The sequence below is a fragment of the Pangasianodon hypophthalmus genome, chromosome 12 (assembly GCF_027358585.1).
Source record: "Pangasianodon hypophthalmus isolate fPanHyp1 chromosome 12, fPanHyp1.pri, whole genome shotgun sequence".
In the NCBI taxonomy this organism is placed as follows: domain Eukaryota; kingdom Metazoa; phylum Chordata; class Actinopteri; order Siluriformes; family Pangasiidae; genus Pangasianodon; species Pangasianodon hypophthalmus.
The window spans coordinates 15,583,803-15,603,749 of NC_069721.1; the positions used below are offsets into that span (position 1 = coordinate 15,583,803).

At 38.7% G+C, this 19,947-nt stretch overlaps 1 protein-coding gene across 4 annotated transcripts in view; it reads right to left on the reverse strand.

The window, feature by feature from the left end:
• znf438 (zinc finger protein 438) overlaps positions 1 to 10,758 on the reverse strand; it is a 47,128-nt gene extending 36,370 nt beyond the window's left edge. For 2 of the 4 annotated variants that reach the window (XR_008302992.1, XM_053238721.1), the window contains exon 1: positions 10,524 to 10,758. Coding sequence is in view for 1 of the 4 variants with exons in the window: in XM_053238721.1 (XP_053094696.1) it covers positions 10,524 to 10,674 (151 nt within the window). In the remaining 3 variants the exon portion in view is untranslated. Of the gene's footprint in view, positions 1 to 7,844; positions 8,153 to 10,523 lie in introns of those variants that run through there. The other 2 variants (XM_053238724.1, XM_053238723.1) reach the window with 2 other exon arrangements.
• Between the last annotated feature and the right edge of the window lie 9,189 nt (positions 10,759 to 19,947).

Genomic DNA, 19,947 nt, shown 5'->3' on the forward strand with positions numbered 1-19,947 from the left:
ACTTTTCTCAGCAGCGTAGTAGTGTTCCACAGCCCGACACAAAGTGGGGGCAGTTATCACCCTTAAATCAATTATTTTCAAATAATAGCATGTCTGAAATGTTTCATTCCTCTTACACCATAGCAATCTGCCAACAATTACCAGTGTTTTTTTGTCAAATAAAGATGTCACACTTTTATCAATTTATAGTTACATAACTGAGAAACCACAAAAGTCCTCTGTCCCGAATACTTCCCCTGTGGCAGAAACCTAAACGAACAGCTTAATCTCAAAGCATTAACACTGACTAAAGTCTTCTTTCATAAAATGTTAAATGTCTCCTTACAGAAAGCCTCAGCAGAGCAATGTCTGTACAATTTTCATTGTTGGAGAAGTTTTTTTAATCCACTTATTGTTAGATGAGGTCTGCCTTACAAGATCCTGTGAAACGTATTAAAACGAGCACATTAATATTAATGTGATTGGAACTGCAGCTGATACTATGCCAGAGCCATGCTGTTATAGAAAATTAATCAACATCTTCTGCCAAATCAGATTCGAGAATACAACAGCACTGTAGTATAAATCACAGTGTGACAGGGTTGCCAGATTGGAGAACATTTTCCATTCAATACTGGTACAAAACCAGCTGGGGTAAATCTCTAATCTGGAAACCCAGAAATTAAAAAAAAAAAAAAAATGTGTATTGCAGGTGTGGTGAATATTTATATACAGCACTGATGAGGTCTATTGTTACTCATAGCAAAAAGTAACTGACTGGAATTTAAAATTAATTTTTTTGGACCAACTGTTTTGTTTCTTGTTAAATAATTCATTTTTGTAGACAGTAGATTATTCATATTGTTAAAATGTGTCCGTGTTGTTGCTAGCACATTTGTAGTAAACCGAAATACTGTCATACATACTGTGAAAATGGTTTCATGTATTCTGATATCATATTTGTTACTGTACTGCTGCATTATTATTACCATAATACTAAAATCACACACACACACCCACACACCGTAGCACGTGTGTGTGTTTGGCATGGCAATAAAAGCTTGTGACGTGAGGCCAAGGCCGCCTATGGGCTGGGTACGAGACACATTAATGTGGTCAGAATAATAAGAGCAGGTTCACTCCCTCGACCACATAACCACACAGACAACTACTGACTCATACAGGAGTCACCTCATTATGTGGAGTGAGGCAGAAGATGGAGAGAGGAAAGATGGCAAGGAAAAAGTAATGGGTAGATTTAGGAGAAAGGGAAAAAAAAAAAGAAAGCTTTTGAGCACAACGTTACAGGACAGGAAACCTACAGGATTACTTCCTAGGTAATTCCATATTATAAGCGTCAGTGTTCATTCTGTACATCTAGTAACATGTAAACAGTTTTGCGTCTAGTTTTGAGATCACACAAGGAAAAAAGAAGAGAGCAGATGGAGCAGTCACTAGCCTGGTATTTAGCAGTTTCCTGTCTCCGTCATTTGATCAGTATTTAGTTCCTTCCTCTCTGATACAACCAAGTCATTCTATATTATTTTCTACAGGAAGAAATGTCACTATTTTAACTATAGCAATTGATCACATACCTGAATTATGTTTATTTTCTAATCAAGTAATGATGCAGCTTTTTTACCGCAGTCACATCTGTAACCAATCACTCTCTTTAAAGGGAGAGAGGTCATGTGACTAAGAGACAGGAACATGATTCAGTTTGTGGGAACCATGTCTCAGCTGCTATTTTTACTCCCACACATAAACATCAGCTGGGTTGCTACTAAAGTCTCAGCCGTTTTCACGTTTCCACTGTTTTTATTTTACTGGAATTCCTGTAGGCTCATTACAAGCATCTAGTCCCTCTGAGTTTAGTGCTTTGCAGTGACTCAGGAAAAAACTCAGGTTACTGTCTCTACTTTTCAAGATCATTAGTTTATTAGGCCTGTTGGAAGATTAGGCCTGTTGAGAAGTTTCATATAGACTGCCGGGGAGTGCAATTTATTGGGGAATGAAACATTCACTAGGCCATTACCACGTCCACTCGGTCTCCTGTTCTACATCTCCAGCCGCATTCATAATTTACACTTTATGCATTTTCCTTGTTGTTTGTACGTAAGGTGTGCTTCGTTCCTGTCTTACTGTGAAAGGCAAGTCACAAAATAGCTAGTTTAGAAGTTTATGAATTGATGAAAGCAGGAGTATGTAATACGCCTTTGGGTGGGTCCATCAAAGAAAGTATTCATTTTACAGCTAGCTGACTCTTAAAAGTCAAAACGCATAAACAAAGAGAGCGTGTGTGAGAGAGAGAGAGAGAGAGAGAGAGAGAGAGAGAGAGAAAGAGAGAGATCCAGAGGAATGATGCTAGTATCTGAGCATTGTCTAAACACATTTTTATGCTGATACCAGCATTGGACTGGCTCTGTATATTCAATTTCTGTATACTTTCAGTGAGGTGGATACACCAGTAATTTCATTTGAGTGCATATCTCCGCAGCAAAACACACCCATACAGCTTTGTATTTAATAATCTATTACAAATGTGTACAAAGCTTTGGCAAACACAACCACTAAAAAACAGTGACTTATAACTTAGTTTTCAAAAAGTATTTAGTTTTAGTTTCACAGTGAAGAAAAATAATGCAGCACCAGCTCTTATACAAACCCCATATTTAAATACAGGCCTGATCTACATCAAGTTCAGAAGGTAATTGTAGAGAGGATTGCAGAGTGCAGGTGATTCCTTCCAGTCAGCAGACACTTTCACTCTATAGCTGTACCTAACGGTCTGACATATATTTGATATTCAGCTTTCTTGACAGCACTCAAATGTTGCTTCCAGCAGCCTCTCTCATCATTTGCCTGTTTTTACAACATAGTTTGGGCCACTTTTGGACTTCTGGAAATGTCTGCATAGATAGTATCTACCAGTGTAAATTAAATGTTAAATACTTATAAACTCCAGCATTATTTACAGGCCTAGATATGCGAGTCACTGAGGTTAGAATTAAACATATTAAAATGAAGTGACCAGTTAAATAAACTAATAACTATAAAAGATCAATAATATGACTATAATAACTTTGATAATGGTGGGCTGAGATTACCAATCCAGCAAAGGGGGGACAAACTCTGGATGTCCACATACTTTTGGCCATATAGTGTATGTGAGTTTTTCATTGTATTGCAAAGTTCATTCATAATGACAGAAATAAAAGCGCATAACTCTATGGTTACGTTCACGCTTACAAGGTTCTTTGCACAATTCCAATTTTTTTGCCCATATCAGATCTGTCTATCTTGATCTGCTCTGCACACACACACGGATTTCTTAGCAATTGTTCCATTATGCTCCTCAGTTCCTTCTAGTTTCACCAGAATTGATTCTACAAACATCAAGTAATGCTAAATCACCAATTTCCACTGAATACAGTCACTGCTGATGACCACAGTAACATGCACATACACAATGAGAAAAAGCCACATAAATTCCAATCTGTTTTCGTTCACGTCACATGGAAATCGGATACGTGTCCAATCCAGGACCACATACGAAAGTGGCTCAGGATTGACACAGTCCTGAGAAAGGTATCTGTGTCACATTATGTAAGAAAATCAGATTTGTGTCACTCCAACTTGGTTATGTGAAGACAGCTTGGGACAGGTTAGTGTAAAATATCCAGGACGGTATACTACATCTGTTGATATTTCTCAGTGTGAATACATGGGACAAAAGATTTGTCTCACATAGTATACAAATATGTTTTTTGAAACACAGTATGCAATAATATAAACACTATGTTCATGTTAACATGATAAATGAGCTTCTAACAAAGCTGCTCAAATCCAAAGTTAAACAAAACAGATGACTCTGCTCAACCTTTTTCTGTGACCTCTCTGAATGCAGGACATGAGTTAAGAACAGGCATGAAGCCCTGAATTTAGCCCACAAGGTTCCAGCTCCACTGAACAGAGAAGTTGAGTTACTCATAAAATATGCAAGACTACAAGTTCATATATTTTCTTTGGCAATAGTTTCGTATTTACCATGAAGCACTTTGATCTTAAAACAAAGACATTTGTTCTGCATATGTTCAGAAACTCTCTCAGTGATTAAAGCTCGGTTTTCCCGTACAGTTCTGAGCTGTAATTGCAACACGGACACACACAGTATTACTGACATCCACAATACAAGCTGGCTGCTATTAGAGCACTCGAGTCCAAGTGTGTGTGAAGCACTGGGAGCCATCACTACAAACTCACCCACTGGCAGGCCTCTAGAAGGAAAATCTGATAATTTCCCTTTACTCACTGGTTTCAGCTGTGTAATGTAGAGTTCTTTGTGTGTGTGTGTGTGTGTGAGAGAGGGTGTGTGTGGGGTGATGTTGACATGGTTCTGATTGACCGGAAATGTTAAATAAGCATCTGCAATGAAGAAAAGCCTCCGTCGCCCTCTCTCTCACCACATGTGAAACCACACAGTGTCTTCTCACCTGCAAAAACAAACCTCAACATCCTCTAAAAGTACTGTGAGGATATTCCTCCACAGCGCAGCACACCCAAACAGATTTTGTACATTTTAACTGCCAATGAGCATGCAACCACCAAGAGATAATGACTCACCTCTTCATTTTCATCAACAAGCTTGAGCTTTCATTACACCCACACTGTCACAGAGGAAAAGCGATGTTGGCCCAGATTTTATGTGTAAAGCTACATCCAGTTAACAAGCTAATTCAGCTCAACACTGCCTTACTCTATGCAGTTTGTCAAGAGCTGATGCAATACATCAAATCTACATTAAAACACAGGACTGCAGCACTTAATTGGCAATATATGTCATGAATCTACACAAATTGAAGTGTGTGGAAAATCAATACAGTTTGCAAAACTATTCGGTTGTGACTGGATAAGTATTAACCCTCACTGCTGTGAAACCTCTAAATTAGTTGCAAAAAGTTAATTCAATATAAATACACCTGTTCCTAGAAAGTTCTAGGCTGCATGGATTTTCCAAAGGCCATGTTGGAGACTCAGCAAACATGTGGAAAAAAGGTTCTCTGGTCTTAGGAGAGCAAAATTAAACTTTTTACATTGGCACAAAGTGCTATGTTTGTCAGAAACCGAACACTGCTCAAAACCCTGAGAACAGTGAAGCATGGTGGTGGGAGCATCATGTTGTAGGGATGCTTTTCAGAGTTGAGGGCAAGATCGTTGGAGCCAAATACAAAGCATTCTTACAAGAAAACCTGTTCCAGTCTGCAAGAGACTTGAGACTGGAGGTGGAGGTTCACTTTCCAACAGGACAACTACCCTAAGATGATGGAGACATATCCCAAAAAACCTGTAGATGTAATTGCGCCAAAAGGTACTTCTTCCAAGTACTGACACAGGGCATGACTAGTTCATACTGCATACAACAAATGTCACAGGCCATGGTTCACTTCCAGAGAGAGTGGCATTCTCTCTTCATGTGTGGGGAGAGACCACGCTGTGATGGAGTTTAAGTACCTTGGGATCTCATTCATTAATGATAGAAAAAGAGAATGCGAGGTTGACAAACAGTTCATGTCAGCAGCAGCAGTGTTACAGCCACTGTACAAGTCTATGATGGTGAATCTACATCTCTAACCTCACAAACTGTGAGTAGAGACTCAAAAAATAAGGATGCGAGTACAGGCAGGAGAAATGATCCTCAGGGTTATTCTCTATGATAAGCTGAGGAGCTCAACAATCCAACTGAGCCTCTGAACAGGGATGCTGCTGCTCCTCGAATTTGAGAGAAGCTAGTTGAGGTGGTTTGGGTACTTTACAAGGACAGCCCTTGTCAGTTCCCAGTAGAGCTAGATTAAGTATATCGTACTGGATGGAGACCCCGGGGTAGATTCAGGACTCACTGGAGAGATTATATCTCACAGTTAGCTTGGGAACGTCTGGGGATTCCCTGGGAGGAATCTGCGGCTGAGGATAGAGAAATCTGGACTCACCTTCTCAGACTTTTGCCACTGTAACCCCAACCAGGAAAAGCAGAAGGAAAACGAATGGATTAAATTGATGATCTGGTCCAGGGGTGCTGTATCATGGCTGACCCTGACACTTCTATGCAAAGAAAGGTTTTCATTGACCAATTAGTCAATTGGTTATCTTTAGCTAAGCTCACCATTATCACAGTTAACTCTTTGATCACAAGTGTGCTTAATTGTGCAGTCGCAGACTCACACACTCACTTTCAGTAACCTCTCTGGTCAGGGTCACGGTGGATGCAAAACCTATCAAGATAAGGAGAGTTTACCCCAGATGGGTGGGGTGAATTCTCAGTACGGGGGCACTGCTACCCATTGCGGCTCCGTGCTGCTTGTTAGAATACATGTAAAGGCAATGTTCCAGTCTGATAAATGTTAACACGGATATAAGCATTATAAGCTTCCTTGACACAGAGTCTGTTTTTCTTCCATTCTGGAATTGTACCATATCTTAATCACTGAAAGTTTAATTACTGAATGCACTAAGAGATTTATTACAAATGCACTCACATTGTGTAAAAAGACCTATGAGTGCTGATTGGCAGGATGGTGGGGTCAACATTACTTGTTTTCTGGGGTGCGAAAGATGCCCACAGTTTTTCCTCTGGGCCTATATTTTATTTATTATATATATATATATATATATATATATATATATTTTATTTATTTTTTTTACAGCTGCCAGAATGTACAGTGACCAAGAGATGCAAAACACTACAAAAAATATCCAAAAACACAAAATCAACTCCACAAAAAAAGTTTTCTCTCAGTGGAAATGTTTCCTTACACAATATATATATATATATATATATATATATATATATATATATATTTCATCACATCAATATATATATATATATATATATATATATATATATATATATATATATATATATATATATATTGATACATATATATACACATATAAGTCTTAAAAATAATATCAATCAGGGCAGCATGCAATCAATATGAAGAAGAGAAATTATGTTAAAAACACACATTTTATTGTATAAAGTTAAATAACCCATAATGTATAAATATCATTTAAATCTCAGTCCTGATCTTGCTTAAAGTGCTCCATTTCCTTAATCAGCTATGGTAGAGCTTGTGTACTTTGCCTAATACACTACTCAACCCCACCTTCATGACTGTATACAACCTGAAACTGCAACACAGTGAGCAGTAGTAACAGGCTAATGACTGGCAGGAGTGACAGCTCATTGATAATTAGAAAATGCATGCACAAACATTGCAGTTTTCAATGTTTTACTCAAAACATTACCAAACTCTGATCTACCAGCATTCACTGCAATGGTGCATGCAGGGGAGAGACAGGAGTTGCAGTTCCCTGCACTAGCTGTTGCTACCTTCCTGGTAGTAAATGCTAACGTGTTATTGTCTTTCCTTATGCTAGATGCATATTATTCTTGCTCTTTTGGATCTTTTAGAAGTAATTTTGTAGCAGACAACCATCACAACACCTGAGATTTACTCTTTAGTAGGTATTACACAGTCCAGTGCAGAGCTAATGTTGATAATGAGCTCAGCCTGAAATTATAAGGCTAGCTAGTCATGCAAGAACATTATGTTTGAAGCAATCTTATGGACAAACCTGAGAAATGACGGTTGCTGTTATTTTATCTATGGAACAAGTTTTCTATAAGGAATTATAGAGTTTGCTATCTTGTGTTATGATACAGTAACGGCCTGTAAGCTGCACTGTCCTCTCCCATTGGCTGAAACACCGCAGTAATAAGACTGCACAGGAACCCCATTGGGTTTTATTTTCTGCAGGAAAAGCCAAACCCCACGACGAAACAAACGTAACTTCTTTTGCCTCACCTTTTCACGTATATCCTCCTGCTCCCTCAGAGGACTCTTCATAAATTTGCACAATGCAACATATTCGTTTCTTATGAAGAACGACACAGCTTCACAACTGTTTCTGTACAGCCATTTTGGACCAGACCATGAATAACTATCTGTGGGGAGGATTAGTGTAAAAAATCCCCGACTAGTGAATACACGCTGATGTCATATCATATACAAACATTTTATAACTGCATAATACCTCAAAATAAAGCAGAATATAAGTCTGAAGACCGATTCAGACAAGCTATACTTTATTACATGTTAAAGAAAATGTCGGATGTTTCCCCCACTAAACAAAATAGAATAGCTCACGCAACACCGGGTCAGCTTGAGAAATTTAGCCAATCAGAAAAGGCGAAAATGCAGCTATCCAATCATGTACTTCGCGAAGTATCAAGCGAACCCGCCCCTTTACTGAGATAGTGTTAAATATACAAGACAGAGATGTGATGAAAAAAAGTAACTGGTTTAAATATTACATTTATGAAACAAAGTAGAGTTGCTTCAGACCTATTTGTTTTCTCTTCTTGTTTGTGGAAAAATTAATTATGTGTCTGTAATGTTCTCTGTATTGTTTGTATGTTGGGACATGTTAGAAGGATCCTTTGATGAAGGATGTGTGTGATTGTGTGTGGTTTGTAACTCCTTTCTAATCTAGAGTTTATCACTGTTTACATCACCCACCTATCCTAGCAGGGTGTTTACCACCATTATAATGTTAATAAGATTACATATAAAACTCTGAAGCTTCAATGGTACTACGGCAAGCAAAAAAAATTACTCCTGAGTAGAGTAGACTTAATCCTAACCCTAATGTGTTTGTTTACTCTTCATCAAGCAAATGATAGTAAACCCTAAGATAAAGATTAACAGGGCCCTAAACAAATTTTTTTGGTCCATACTAAAGTTGCCATTTTGTCTTCACTATTAAAATAAATATATATATATTCATATATAATATATATATATATATATATATATATATATATATATATATATAGAAAGAGAGAGAGAGAGAGAGATATATAGATAGTAAACATATGTAGGTATGTATGTATGTATTGTGTTTATTATCTTCACTTCAATACATTTTCACCTGTTGCACTGAATTATAACCTTGTGTGTGTGTGTGTGTGTGTGTGTGTGTGTGTGAGATAAGTTCACATGTTTGGGCTCTCTTTTTCACTGAATAATTATGTAGTTTTTCTATTGCAATTATATTTGTCCTTCTCTCTCTCTCTCTCTCTCTCTCTCTATTTCTTTCCCTGTCTTTTCCCCCTCTCTCCAGCTCTCTGTCTCTCTTGCCTCTCTCTCTCTCTCTCTCTTTGTCCCCCCCCCCCCCCCTCCCTCTCTCTCTCTCTCTCTCTCTCTCTCTCTCTCTCTCTCTGTGTCCCCCCCCTCCCTCTCTCTCTCTCTCTCTCTCTCTCTCTCTCTCTGGCAGTGGGCTATAGAGCTGTCTGTTAAGCGAGAAGAGCCATTTGGACATACTTGTCTGTGAAATCTGTCATCGTCAGCAGACACAGTCAGAGAAAGAGTGAGTCAGTGTGCAGCATTGTGTTCCACAGGTTCAGTAGCTGGACAAGCGTAGCTGATTATCAGCTGCTTTTCATCAACGCTCAAAGCTTTTTTTTTTTTAACACCACGACCAACATCTTTAAGCACATTTCTCTGAATATGGTAGGAATGCTAATATCTTAGCAGTGCTGTTAGTTGTTATATATTGACTAGCCTCTGTGTCAGTCCCTGATATCTCACAATCCCACTAAAATCCATAACCATATTGTCAACGTCTGTGACTAGTAAACATGCCAGATTTAGATATTACGCAACCGTCCTCCTGGATTACAAAAGTTCTTACTAGCAACCTTCAGACCTCTGGCCACAGGCAGTGTATTTCATAACCTTAGAAAGAAAAAGTAAAAGAATCCTGGGTAATCTAATGTAAATTTCTAAAAAATTTACATTGGCTTGGAAACAACAACATCTCTACAACATCTCTAAGCTTTAATATATAAACCGGAAACCCCTATATCCTCCTGTCATCACTAATAGCTAGCCAGCTAGCTAGCTGCAAATAAACATTCTCACTTCTATCACAGGTAGATAGAAGTAGGACTTTATTTCCTGAGTCTGCATTGTTAGATTCATAATGATTTATTTCACAGTAACCAAACCTGTCAAAATATACCATAACCACTGTTTGTTCATCACTAACATTAGCTTAATTAGCTAGCTAACTAGATTAGCTCACAGGTTCAGAGGTAATGTTTCTAGTCATAACATCCTCCAGTAATAATTTCCACATGAGATGTGGTCACAAATTGTGGTCACATTTTTTTCAGTACTGAAAAAGTCTATTTTCTAGATGACTTTAATGCTGACGTAGCAAATGTAACCCAAACAAAACTATATGTATATTCACAATCAGTTATTCATGATGATTTAACCATTTTTTTATTTATAGGTAATCAGTAATTCATCTTTGCTTTAAACTTTGATCAGTTAAACTTATAAAGTAATAAATTGTTGTGCATGGATATATGTTGTATCTTTCCCAGTGTATGATACTTGACAGCTTTAAATCAAATCTCAAACAATTTGAAAAGCTTATCTGATAGACACTGATAGAGCTCTGCCAAGAGTACAGACCTGCATGTCCACTGTCTGCTGTCCCAGTCCTCTGTGCCGTCAGTCCATTCCACCTCCTTCTTCTCTCTCCCTCGAGAGGTGGCGCAGGGTCCATGACATACGGCACCTCTGTGGATGTGGTGAAAAGTGCAGTAAAAGTGATTTTATCCATTTAACATGTTTCCCTTCATTCCTCAAATCTTCCACCACACACCGTGAGTTATGGGGTGAGAGGTTGGACCTGTAGACAGTTATAGCTTTCATGCACTGCTGACCCTTTTATCCTCTCTGATGTGTGTGTGTGTGTGTGCTCAGCTGCATGTATGTCTTGCAGCCCTTATAGATTAACAATGGCCTCTCACCCATCATAGACTAGGTTGTAAATGTTATTTCAACCACCTGAATATCCTATGCTCCCATTTTACACAAACCCATAACCCTGCGTACAGAATGTGTGCATACCGTACATGTATACAGGAAATTAGTATGTGAATGTGTGTTCATGTCGCCCTGCAATGGATGTCCCATCCAGGGGGCTATTTGCACCTCCTGCCCAGTGTTCCCAGGACAGGCTCCGGTTCCACAGCAACCGTGACAAGGACAAAGTGCTTACTGAAGATGAAGGACGAAAATATATGTATACAGCTCTTTCAGCCCAGTGCTTCTCAGTCTGAGACCTGAGTGACCTTTACATTGCCTTCTGTTTCTCTCTAGTCTAACACACCTGATTCAGCTAATGAAGGTCTGGATAATCAGGCCTTGTATAAGATATCTTACAGAGTGTGTGAGTCTCAGGCTGCAGCTATGACCCACTGCACACAGCAACACTTTACTGAAATCTCTAGGGACCTCACAATTTGATTAGGGTTCAATTTAGGATGCCAGGATGTGATTATAAAGTGATTGTATATTTCATGTATGACCTCTTGCTCCATTTAAAACAAAAAAATAATCTGTAATGGAAATCACTAGGCTTAATGGATTTCCATGTTTATTTTGAATCAGAAATGGGGAATTTTTGATATTATTGTCATTTTCTGAATTCAAAAAGATATAACTAGTCCCATGTAAACATAATATTATTACATTTTGTGTATGCATGAGATCTTTCAAGAGAGAACATTGATATATCCAAAAAATTATTTCTAACTGAAAGTACTTCTTCAGGATCATTGCTTTCAATTATGCGAAAGTTATTGTTCACCTTTAATAATGTGTAAGAATGAAAACACACAGGTATATTTCAAACATGGGTAGAAGCTGTTTGAGAAAAAAAACATTCTTAATTGAATTCTTCTTAAGTCATAAATCCTAAATTATTGTTAACAAAAATCAACAGTGGGAGGAATTGGAAGTAAAGAGAAAACATAAATTCTAATTTAATCTAACCGCTAAGTAAATGGTTTAAAAGATTGAACCATGGGAAGCAAAATTTAGAAGAAAACAGGGACTGACTATCAGTACATTATCTGGAAAAATGTTAAATGTGCTTGAAACTCTCTCTCTCTCTCTCTCTCTATCTCTCCTTCTCTCTCTTTCTCTCTCTCTCTCTCTCTCTCTCTACCACACCTAATATGTGGGAGGTTTCCTCCAAAAACAACTTTGATATACGGAATTATAGAACTGTGTGCGTGTGTATGCGTGTGATTCTTCCAGGTAGTCACGCCAGCAACTGAGCAGTAGAAAATGCTTGAGCTTCCAACATACACAGCATAAATTTTAGCTGTGGTTGTGAGGTGATTTTTGACGGAACATTTGGAATGGATCTCTGCTGAACTGCTTGACAGACTTAGCTCACCCGCACATATATGCACACACATACACACACATTTGAATATAATTGCAGTGTTCGTCAACCATTTCATTCATTCAGCATATTCAGTACATTCAAGCAAAGGTCACACACTGCAAAATGTTCTCTCTCTCTACGTTCTCATATGATTATCTGACCAAAACAACGGATTAGCTGACCTAAAAGGGGCAGTTTGTAATTTAAAGAGCCCTCTGCAGCCTGTTAGAAGAATTGCAAATGAAATCAATGACAAGCCTACCCCTTTTCCCAACACCACCCCTCTAAACTGCATAATTATGACTTGCGAGTTGCCTTTTAAGGAAAAGGGGCAGAGCTGTACAGCACTGTTCTGAACAAGAATAAAGCTAATTTCCAGCCCAGAAAAGTGAAGTCTGAAATAAGGAAACTCAGATCCATTGCATAGCTATATTACGGCTCATTGTTTTTTCTACATTATCTTTGAAATTATTGTTGTAGCGACCTTCCATGTTAGGCTGTGCAATGAGGAATCGGTGGTTTTCTTTTGAAAGTCCATGTGTAAATGACTTTCAAACTGCATCCTTTTATTAATTCAAGTGAAAAACATAAATCAATCATGCCTGCAAATTTGTTTCATAATCCAATGGGAACAAAAGATTCTCTCCAACAACGAAGTGGTCAAAAGACTATATTGCCCCCACATTTTATCCAGACAAATCCAGGAAAAACATAAAGTGAGTTAGTAAGGTGTTGGGCTTCCACATGCCACAGAACAGCTTCAATAGTCCTTGGTGTAGATTCTGCACGTCTCTGGAACTATACTAGAGGAATAAAAACCACTCTTCCTAAAGATATTTCCTCAGTTGGTGTTTTGATGATGGTGACGTAGAGTACTGTCTAAGACATCAGTCCAAAATCTCTCACAGGTGTTTAATTGAGTTGATCTCTGGTAACTGTGAAGGCCATAGCATATGATTTACATCATTTTCATCCTTATCAAATCCAGTGAAAGGGGGTGGGGCTGTCTTGGAAGAGACCAGTATCATCAGCATAGTGTTTCATCATAATAAGTTTATATTCATTTGCAGCGACTCTTCTGTCTAAATGCACAAGTGGACCCAAACCACCTTTTTTTTTGCTTTGTCACCTTTGTCTGTATGTGGATGCACTTTACACTTAATGGTCCATACCTTTTCGCACAACAGATGAAGACATTTTTTTAACGATTGAGTTACAGATGTTGAAGCACTACAGCAGTTGGCCTGATGTTCATCTACTCAGGGAGCGGCTGGACCCTGTTGGGCGTCAGAACCACGGCTCCGTTCAAGGACAATCTGCAGAACGGGAAGTGAGCTCATAACAAATTTGCTCTTGGAAGGGGCAGCAGTGTGCAACTGACATCATGATCTCGCCTTCAAAACATTCCATTGTTGGGCCTGTGAGGGCTGCAAGACGCTGGAATAGTTTCAGCATTATGACATTCATAACTGGACTTTCTGCTGCTGGACTTTCACACTGAAACACAAGAGCATGTGCAATGCTCTGACACAATACTAGTTTTGGATTTTCTAAAAATGCTAACATATTGTTGGCCATTATAGGTAAGGTGGTGCAACTGTGATTATATGTGATAAACAATTCCTTTTGTATTACTGGCAAAGGTTCTGCTGCCAAAAGTTCATTCTGCTCTTAGATTTGTTCTCATATGGAGATACTGTCCATCTGCATGATCAAATTTATTCTACTTGCAGACAAAGCTAAATCAGAACACTTGAAAATGTTCTGTTCTTGATTTTACTTTTTACATGGTTTTCTTCCAAGTATGCAGGTTACATTGGTACATTTCCATCACTTGTTCTTTATATAAGCCTCATAGCACTAGTCCAAAACAAAAGAAACGCTCATGTGATCTTAGTAAAATGTTATAAAATTCATTTTTTGGCTAAACTATTCCTCCAAGGCAAAAATACACTCGCTGGCCTCTTTATTAGTGTTCTTGTATCTACACCCATTCCGTCTTTCCTTCACTGTAAAGGGAGCGACAAGGGACCACAGCTGAACAGATATTATTTGGGTGGTGGATGATTCTCAGCACAGTGACAATAACACTAACTGGTTGTGTGCTCAGCATTAATACAAGTATATCAGGTGCAGCAATGTTACTGAGGTTTTTAAACTCTGTGTTCACTTACTAGCAATTGGTTGGTGCAACTTGTAGATGTAAAGTTAGAGACTGAATTTTTTTTCATGCACAGCTTGTGTTCATCCTCTAGCACTTTAATAGTGTCAGTTTCTGACTACAGCACCACTCTTAGTTGGATATAACATCTGGGGTCGTATTCAGAAAAAAACAGCTAGTAGATGAGAACAGGCTGATTTAAGAAGAAATCCTATTTTTTTTTTCCTAAGAGTAATTAACAAAACATTTTAGTATTAAGTGCAGGTTCTAAACCTGCAGATGGGGTACACCAGAGGAAGCCTAATTCATTAAGACCAAACCACAAATAATCCTAAATGGCAAATTAACAGGTTGACTTTTACAGAAAATACATTGAGTATTTGACATGAACACTTGAAATATTGTTTTCATGTATGAAGTCATTAATACTGATATATTTTTTTACATCATGCACTGTGATTTTGTTTGCTACCACATCTTCGTTCATGAAACAGGCCGTCATCCGTAGCACCAGGGTCGACCCTGCCTTTCCTCTTACTTTAGGAATTTCTTAGTAAACCTTCCTTTTGTGAATAGGTTTTAAGGAGAAGCTTAGTTAGCCTTAGTTAGAAACTCTTAGTTTAGTGGCACTTGAACTAAGAGAACTCTTCGTGGTAAGAAAAAAAATTCTTTGTGAACACAGCACCTGGTCCATTGGTGGTCAGTTTGCACTGATGGACATTGTTAATGGGAGGTAACACATTGTGTGTGTGTGTGTGTGTGTGTGTGTGTGTAGTGGTTGGGGGCAGGAAGTGCACCTATAGGCTATGGTAGGTTTACCTGAAAAAACAGCAATTCAGAGTGTGTGTTGTAGGTTAGAGCCCAACTATTTAGCCTATTTCTGCAGAGTACCCATAATGCACCTTGTAGTTTGCAGGGAATAGGAAGTAAGATGCCATTTCGGACACATGACACTTTGTAATGTGACTAGTTCCTTAAGTTCATGTTTTAGTGAAGTTTTTGTCTCAGTTTTGTTTTATTGTTCTGCTTCACATTGTTCATTAAAGATTCCACACCTGCATCCAGCTTCCTGAGTTCATTATACTCTTATGGGCTTCCAAAATGCACCTTTAAACGAATTCTTCTCTTTTGCTCTGTAATTCTGTAATGGTTTTCCTTAGGCCCCATGTTGGGGAGATTCCCTTGGGCCACTTTAGCCACTCTGCTCCCTTACTCCCTTTTTGCCTCCTCTCATCCATCATGGCTGATTTCCTCTGTTCTGTTCTGTCTCTTTCTCTCCTCAGCTCTAAGGTTTAGTTCAGTTTCTCTCCCACCTGTCTCTTTCTTTTATTTTCCCTCCCGCATTTATTCTTTCTCACTATTTCTCATTCTTTCCATGCGACTCCCATGGTCTTATATTCTGATCTGATTTATTCATTTGTTCATCACACATTATTTTCTCCATCATGGAAATCTATGTTCATCTTTAACATTCTTTCATTGCTGTTATCTTCCTGTGCTTCTTCTTTCTCTTTGCTGCCTGTGATTCTTCACTTCCCTCTCTTTCTCTTCCTCTCTCTTTCACAGTCAGTGCCTTGCGTGTGTCTTGGCTTCGCATTGCTTCTTTCTCCCTCTTCCTCATGTGCTCCCTTTCATTTGCAGCTCTCTTTTCATTTTCATCCCTTTATCCTTCCCCCTCTTCCTTCCTTTCTTCCTCTCTCAGTCCGTTACTCTCCACCTCTTTCTCTCTCTCTGTCGCTCTCTCTCTCTCTCTCTCTACCCTTCCCCCATGCAGCTGGTGCCCTGGGCTCTTGGTCCAGATGGTGAGGAGGGGAGGCAGGGGTTTGTTCTCCTCAGCGCCCCACAGCAGGTCCTCTGTCCTGGGTAGCTCTGCGCCGGCTTCCCTGCCTCGGTTGGAGACCCCCCTCCCACCACCACCACAACTACTGCCAGCATTAATCTCCTAAACGATCCCGCCAGAAGCAGGATCAATACTCATTTACAGAGACACAGCCTGATCCCTTAATGTAGAGCACGGAGGATGGCTTTCTGCCTTCACCCCCCCTCATCCTCTCCAACCCCCTGTCTGCCTCCTCCCATGCATTAGAGACACACACAAGGTAAAAAGGGGAAAAAAATGGTCATGTATAATGGCACAAATAAAAAAAGAAGGACAAGGAGAAAATGACAGACAAAAATAGAGGTCTGGTATTCCTGCCTTTTTACTTAATCAGGTGAAAAATATGACTTTGGTTGATGAAGTCATCGAGTTGTTTTAACCTGCTGCTTTCCGTGTGCACGCTGGAATCAGCTCAGGGGCTCTTGAATGGCAGTTGAGTTATATTTTGGTCTAGATGGGTGGTCCCATCAACACCACCTCAAAACAGAGGCTTCGAACATCCTGGCTACTGCTTTAATAACCAAATTTCTGTATGCTACTTCATATTTGTGGTAGCATTATTTTTACTCTTTGTTTTCCACTGGCACATGAAAATATGACTTCATGCTAAAACAGATTGATCCAAGGAAAACGGGAAAAGACTGGACTTTCCATTGAATTATAACTCTGTCTTTTTTCCAGTCTGCTCTGCTTTAGCATGAAAGCAAGAATGCAAGAGTGTGTGTGTCTTTTGAAACACCTCGTCATTGATCTCTGTTGAAGCCAGCTCTTTACTAAAACACCTTCTCTTGCAGCCAGTGAGTCTGTTATTCACCTTTATGTTTCAGCATTTGTTAGTGTTCTGGTTCCAGGCCCAATCAGGTTCACTCAGTGACGTATACCTTGTATATACGTATACCATGTGGTTGAGACATGATCCTTGCAAAGTGGTTTGTTTGATTACTGAGTTTACTGAGTTTCTAAGCCATAGGAAAGGGAAGCAAATGGTCAGAGAGAGAGAGAGAGAGAGAGAGAAAGAGAGAGAGAGAGAGATTGGATGAACCTGATTGGGCTTGGTGCCCTAGTGGTACCACAAAAATCCAAAAACACAGGTTAAAATACAGGTTTTGGGATTTTTGTGGTACCACTAGGGCTCCAAGCCCAATCAGGTTCATCCAATAAAGTTCAACCTCTCTCTCTCTCTCTCTCTCTCTCTCTCTTCGACCCTTCCTTTTCCAGATATTTACAGTTGGAGCCGATGCCGACTGGTGACATGGCAGTCTTAAGGCACTACAGTGTTATCAACATAGCTTCCTGTAAGTAAGTTTCCCAGAATGCCCAGAATGTCACTGCCACTCCATTCTGGAATAAAAATTATACTACAAGCCACTTTCTCATTTGGCTTCATTTGAAATCTTACCTTGTTTCCATGATCATTCCCAAAATTAATTACATTTTACTTAGGGGGAAGTATTTGTAGGGATGAGTGCCACCAGCATAAATGCTTTATAACAACTCATAGCTGTCATAAAGGCTGTTTTCGTCAATTTTGAGATCACAGTGTTATAATATTTGAGTCAAGTGGTATAAATGATTGTTCAAATAAGGCTGTGTTATGAGATTTATGACTTATGATTTAAGACTTATGATGAGTATGATGATGTGATTCATTGATGTCAATAATTCAAGCCAATCTCTGTTTAAATTAGTAAGAGAAAATGTGTATAACTCATTATAATTAAACTCACTTTACATAAATGCCAGAGAAAATATACATAACTCATAACTGTCATTTCTGTAGAACTTTCCCTTGGAAAACTATATGACATTATTCTATATACTAGAAGTAACTGAGCTAAAAATCAATTTGTTCTAAAATAGTGTGTTATGGCATCATATATCCCAGGTCTGTTGAAGTCTCGAATCTGATTGGTCAGAAGGTGTTAATTAATTTTCTATAACAGCAGCTTTGACAATAGTGCTGATGATAGGTGTATATTAACACACTCATTTTAATACATTATTTACATTAATACACTAATTACATTAGTACATAATTTCTAGTTTATTCACAGGGACTTGTATGGCGGAAGCTCCACATAATCTAAGAATAATAATAAATAGATTAAAAAACAACTATCTTTTTTGTAAATCATCAAATATCTGTCACTCAACTTAGATGTTAAGTCGCTTGATGTCAAAATTGAAGAAAGAAGTCATCATGTTAGCTGACGCTGTTTGGAAAAAGCCTTTATGAAATGTTTATATAGGTTTATGTCAGATTCCATGAAGGGTTTATGTAGGTGACATGTAGCTCTATAAACACCACCCTTAAGTAAGTTATTGGTGTACTTTATGTTCAGTAACAGAATTAAAGAATGACTTGTGTGCCTTGTTTTGTGCTTGAATTTGACTTCATGAGACCAAAGCTGTTCCACTGTTACTCATCTGATTTGATGTAGAAACCAAAAAGTTTCCATGAATCAGGAAACATTAATACATGTATCAAATCTGGAGCAATTATCCCCATTAAAATAAAGCTGTTTGCACTGTTGCCAAGTACCACTGAGATGCTGTGGATGTTAATGCTCCTATAATGTGTTGTTCTTTCAGGCCTCACCCTAGGAGTGGAGCACTTTGTCCTGCTGAATAATTCACTGTGTGCAGCCACAGTCAAGGGGAAGCACTGAAATGATGAAGGGAGTAGCACCTTCTTCAATCCAGTCTGGCCTTCACATTGAGTAAAAGAGCACATGTGAAACGAGCTACAGGAAGCAATAGATAAAGCAACTGGAGATATGAGATAGAGATGGTCCTTAAAATGTATGATTTAATGCAATAATTACATCATTTGACCCACTTACTTCATATTTTCCAATGATAATAAACATATATGAAACATGAACATGATTTCAGGATATTTATCACCGTAGTTACACTTTTAAGTCAATTCACTGCTTCAAAAGTTAGGGTGTGTGTCTAATTAAATACATTTTTGACTGGCAAATAAAGAGCCATTGATATTACGTAAGATAAATATGCTTGTTCTTAGTGGTTTTGTTATTATGTTATATAGATACCCTATAGAAAAATGTCCACTCAATGTCCACTCAATCCTGTACCACACCCAGCTGAGGTCCATCAGAAACCTGATAGGCATCAGCAGGTACAAGAATAGCCCAGCGCTGCCCTCTCTAACACCAGCACTGCTAGAACACACACGTATGTGACCTGCAACAGAAAAATGGCTCTACACCACACTGGATTGCATGTGAGTTTTTTTTTGTGTCACATAACTCCTGTGTTCCCATTAGTATGAATTCAGTTCTTCACATGTTGCCTTGATGCTATCATATTTCTGAAACTCTCATCGTGTAATCAGGGCCTCGTAAATCTTTATTATAAGCTCTGCCTGATAGGACACAAAACATCTAGGATGTGCTACTGGAAACTGCTAATCATTTCTGTTATCTTTTATTTCTCATTCCTTATCTCTATTTCTTTCCATCTTTCTATCACGCTCCCCATTTTTTCCACAATCTCTCTTTCTCTATCTCATGTCTGCATCTCCCTCTTTTTCTTTTTCTCTCTGGTTGTGTGCAACAGCATAAACAGTCCCAGAGGAACAGCGAGCTCT